The 3075-nt window shown below is 46.3% G+C and overlaps 1 protein-coding gene across 1 annotated transcript; it reads right to left on the bottom strand.

Annotated features, from left to right (window-relative positions):
- Positions 1-385: 385 nt before the first annotated feature.
- Positions 386-2488, bottom strand: LOC109513331 (protein Mis18-alpha-like). Its single transcript, XM_019865693.1, has 3 exons — positions 2016-2488; positions 1358-1424; positions 386-695 (listed from the first exon to the last, which is right to left on the bottom strand). The coding sequence occupies exons 1-3, from the start codon at positions 2326-2328 to the stop codon at positions 557-559; spliced, it is 519 nt and encodes a 172-aa protein (XP_019721252.1). The 5' UTR covers positions 2329-2488; the 3' UTR covers positions 386-556.
- Between the last annotated feature and the right edge of the window lie 587 nt (positions 2489-3075).

Below are 3075 nucleotides of genomic sequence, written 5' to 3'. Positions count from 1 at the left end.
ACACACACACACACACACACACACACGGGGCATGTTTTTGCTCCCGCACAAAACGGGGCCAGGGGCGGCAACGGCTCCTCCGGCCACTTCGGTGGGCGCAGCCCGTAGCCTCCGTGAATGGGAATTCACTCCCGGTCTTGGTGTGCAAGATGGCCACGCGTAGGGCAGCACCGACATGTTTTTTCTCGCCTGACAAAGATTCCGGCACGTGCTTTGTCAGTCTTTTTCTCGGCGCTCCAATGAAGGCTCGACCACAGCACCCTCTACAGGTCCGTTTCGGCACTTTTCTCTATCCCCACCAAAAAAAGACCATTGAGAAGATTGACATATTTGGGGGGGGAGCAGACCTCTCATTTTTTTGTGAGATATGTTTAATCTCAGGTTAAAAAAACCAACAGATGCGATGACAGTTTAGTGGGGGGGTTCCCTTTTTTTGTTGCGATGAGCTCCTATGTGAGCTTCCCACAGCTGAGGTAATGTCCTCATTAACAAAGATGATGTCATTGGAAATTTCGACACAGGTGGAGTCGACAAAGATAGCTGGAGATGTCCATTTCTACAGCCCCCCCCCCCCTTTTGTTCTTACCTCGGTCAGCACCCGTTCAACCTGGCCTCTGTACTCCAAAGTCACCGGCTGCTCCTTGGGGCCCTCTGCTGACAACTTCTGACTCGCCGAGCCCAGCACGTAACCGCAAACGTGACACACACACACACACACACAACAGAAAATTCAAGTCAAAAAAAATCTAATCAAAAGCAAATTAGCCACGTCTGATTGACAGTCGTACATTTCTAAGGATTTGGGGATTGACGATATGCACATTCAACGAGAACGTGTTTGAATCAATCACGTCATCAAACCAAAATAGATGACAATTCCGTTCATTTTTATGAGTTGATTTTGTTGTCTATTTTGATCTGCCTGCAGACTTTTGGGGGGATTATTTCATTTAGATTTTATGCAGGATGGATTTGAATTGTGGCTGGCATTTCAAGCCCTTTTCGCGCTCGTTCGCAATTCGCACATTTTGGATCATCCATCGGATTCCCAAACTTTGAGTTCCTACAGCATGTACGGGGCAACCGCCTCAAATAATTTGCAAGAAAATTATACAAAGACCAAACAATCGGCTCGCTACACCACAGCTACGGACAATTTTGCGTGTTCCGTACGCGCGTTTGGATAGTGCAAGGAAGCCGGAAGACTCTCGAAGACAACCCAATGCATGTGAACGCGGGAAGACACACAAGATACCAACCACAAAGAAACTTGCTCGCCGCAAGTCCAGCGCGCCGCATGAATATGCTCAAATAACTCCGGTGCGTTACTCAGATAAACAGATGCGATGTTTCTTACCAAAAAGAACCTTTGCTGACTTCGTGCTGACGAGTGTCCTTGCCGACCAGCACGTTGTTCGTGACTCCTGAAGACCAAAAACAAACAACAAATACTTTATGTCGAAAATGGTGACGCGTAGACTTACTCCCTTGGGAATCTTTCACGCCCCCAAAAATCTGGATGTGGGGAATTTTTATCAACCCTCGACCTGAAGTTGAATCTTCAATCCAGCAAGGGGGACGGAGAACCGATGCTGTCTTCCACTCACGTTCACCCTGTAGTTACGTTTCGATGCACATTTAAGGCTGGGAAGTTCTGGGAGCACACAAGTCAGATGTTGCAGTCTCACCAGCTCTCAATTCAAACTCTGGGTGGAATTTGAACACACCGTAATGTAGGCACAATCTACTCACACTGGGAAAAATAAATAATAAAGTTTTTTTTTAAAAAAATCAAACGTCTTGCTCAAAGATGTTTGTAACTTATTTCTTTTGTAGCTCGTACTCAACGCTAGCTGAATATAAATACCGTATGAGCAGGATGCATAACAGGTGGATGGATACTTAAAATGTCCGTGGAGATGGCTACATCCTTGTTGTTTTTTAGCAGCCCCCCAACCTAAATCCATAACGTGCTTGCGGTTAGTCAAGTCGATGAAGACGAGAAGGCAATTTACGCTTGAGCTGAATTTGAGTTTGTCCGTCTTGGTTGCTGTCCCACGACATAGAATCCCCGACGGGCAATTTGCATTTGGCGCAGATGAACACCACCGGACGGTCGACATCGTTCTCCGTCCCAGTGTCCTCGTCGACGCTGGAGTCCACGCTAAACGTTTCAAATGTCCTGTTAACGCTTCCCACGCCGTCGGTGGGATCCTTCGCCCGTGTCGCCATTTTTCTTTCTGTTTGAATTTCCGCGACGGCGAATCGAGATAGTTCACCACCTTTAATTTTCCATTTCGGATTAGCGGCTCGGGCCAACCTCTTCATTTCATCCTCAAATGTAACTTAAAAACGGACTGTATAACGTTTGTTTACCTACCCATTGTCATTTTAAAACTTCCTTTTTCAAAGTTGACTGTTGCTACGTCTTGTAAGATTGTGACTATCTTGATTTGTGTTTCGTCCTTGTATTGTTGATCAATTTTTTTTTTACAGTTTCGATTTACAGTATTGTCGTACATCTAATTCACTGATAGCATTTTTGGCGGAAAATTATTATTTCAAATAAATAAAACTACGAGCAAAAAAAAAAGTCGACGTGTCCTAATTCCTGCCAAGTCTCACACACACACCCGATTGGGCAACAACACGGAAATTCGGCAAACGATCCGGAAATTTGGGCGGCAAATGTCCGAGGCGCGTAAATATAAAACGAGGCGCTGCTGTCGACGATCGCTCGACTTCCACAAGTTGATTCTCGCCATTCTCGCTCGGCCATGTGTGAAAAGATGCAGAAGGCAGTGTTGTGTCCGAGGACCGGCAACCCGAGGCCAAGGACTTGACTCCGAGGCCAAGGCCAAGGACTTGGAAAATGTTCCAAGGCCAAGCCAAGGGCCAAGTACTTGAGGAATTTTCCGAGGCCGAGGCCAAGGACCAAGGACTGATTTTGAAGCCGATGCCTAGCCAAGTACATGTATAAGGCGGAGAAAAAAAAGTAGTGCGTTTCCTGTAACCCGACCGACCGAGATTTTCTACGTCGAAAAAAAACTTTACGGTCGACATTTTTTTCAAGCA

Source organism: Hippocampus comes, unplaced genomic scaffold (genome assembly GCF_001891065.2).
Source record: "Hippocampus comes isolate QL1 unplaced genomic scaffold, H_comes_QL1_v1.1 scaffold557, whole genome shotgun sequence".
Taxonomy (NCBI): Eukaryota; Metazoa; Chordata; class Actinopteri; order Syngnathiformes; family Syngnathidae; genus Hippocampus; species Hippocampus comes.
Note: the sequence above shows the minus strand (reverse complement) of the source record. Positions and strands in the feature narration are given on the sequence as shown.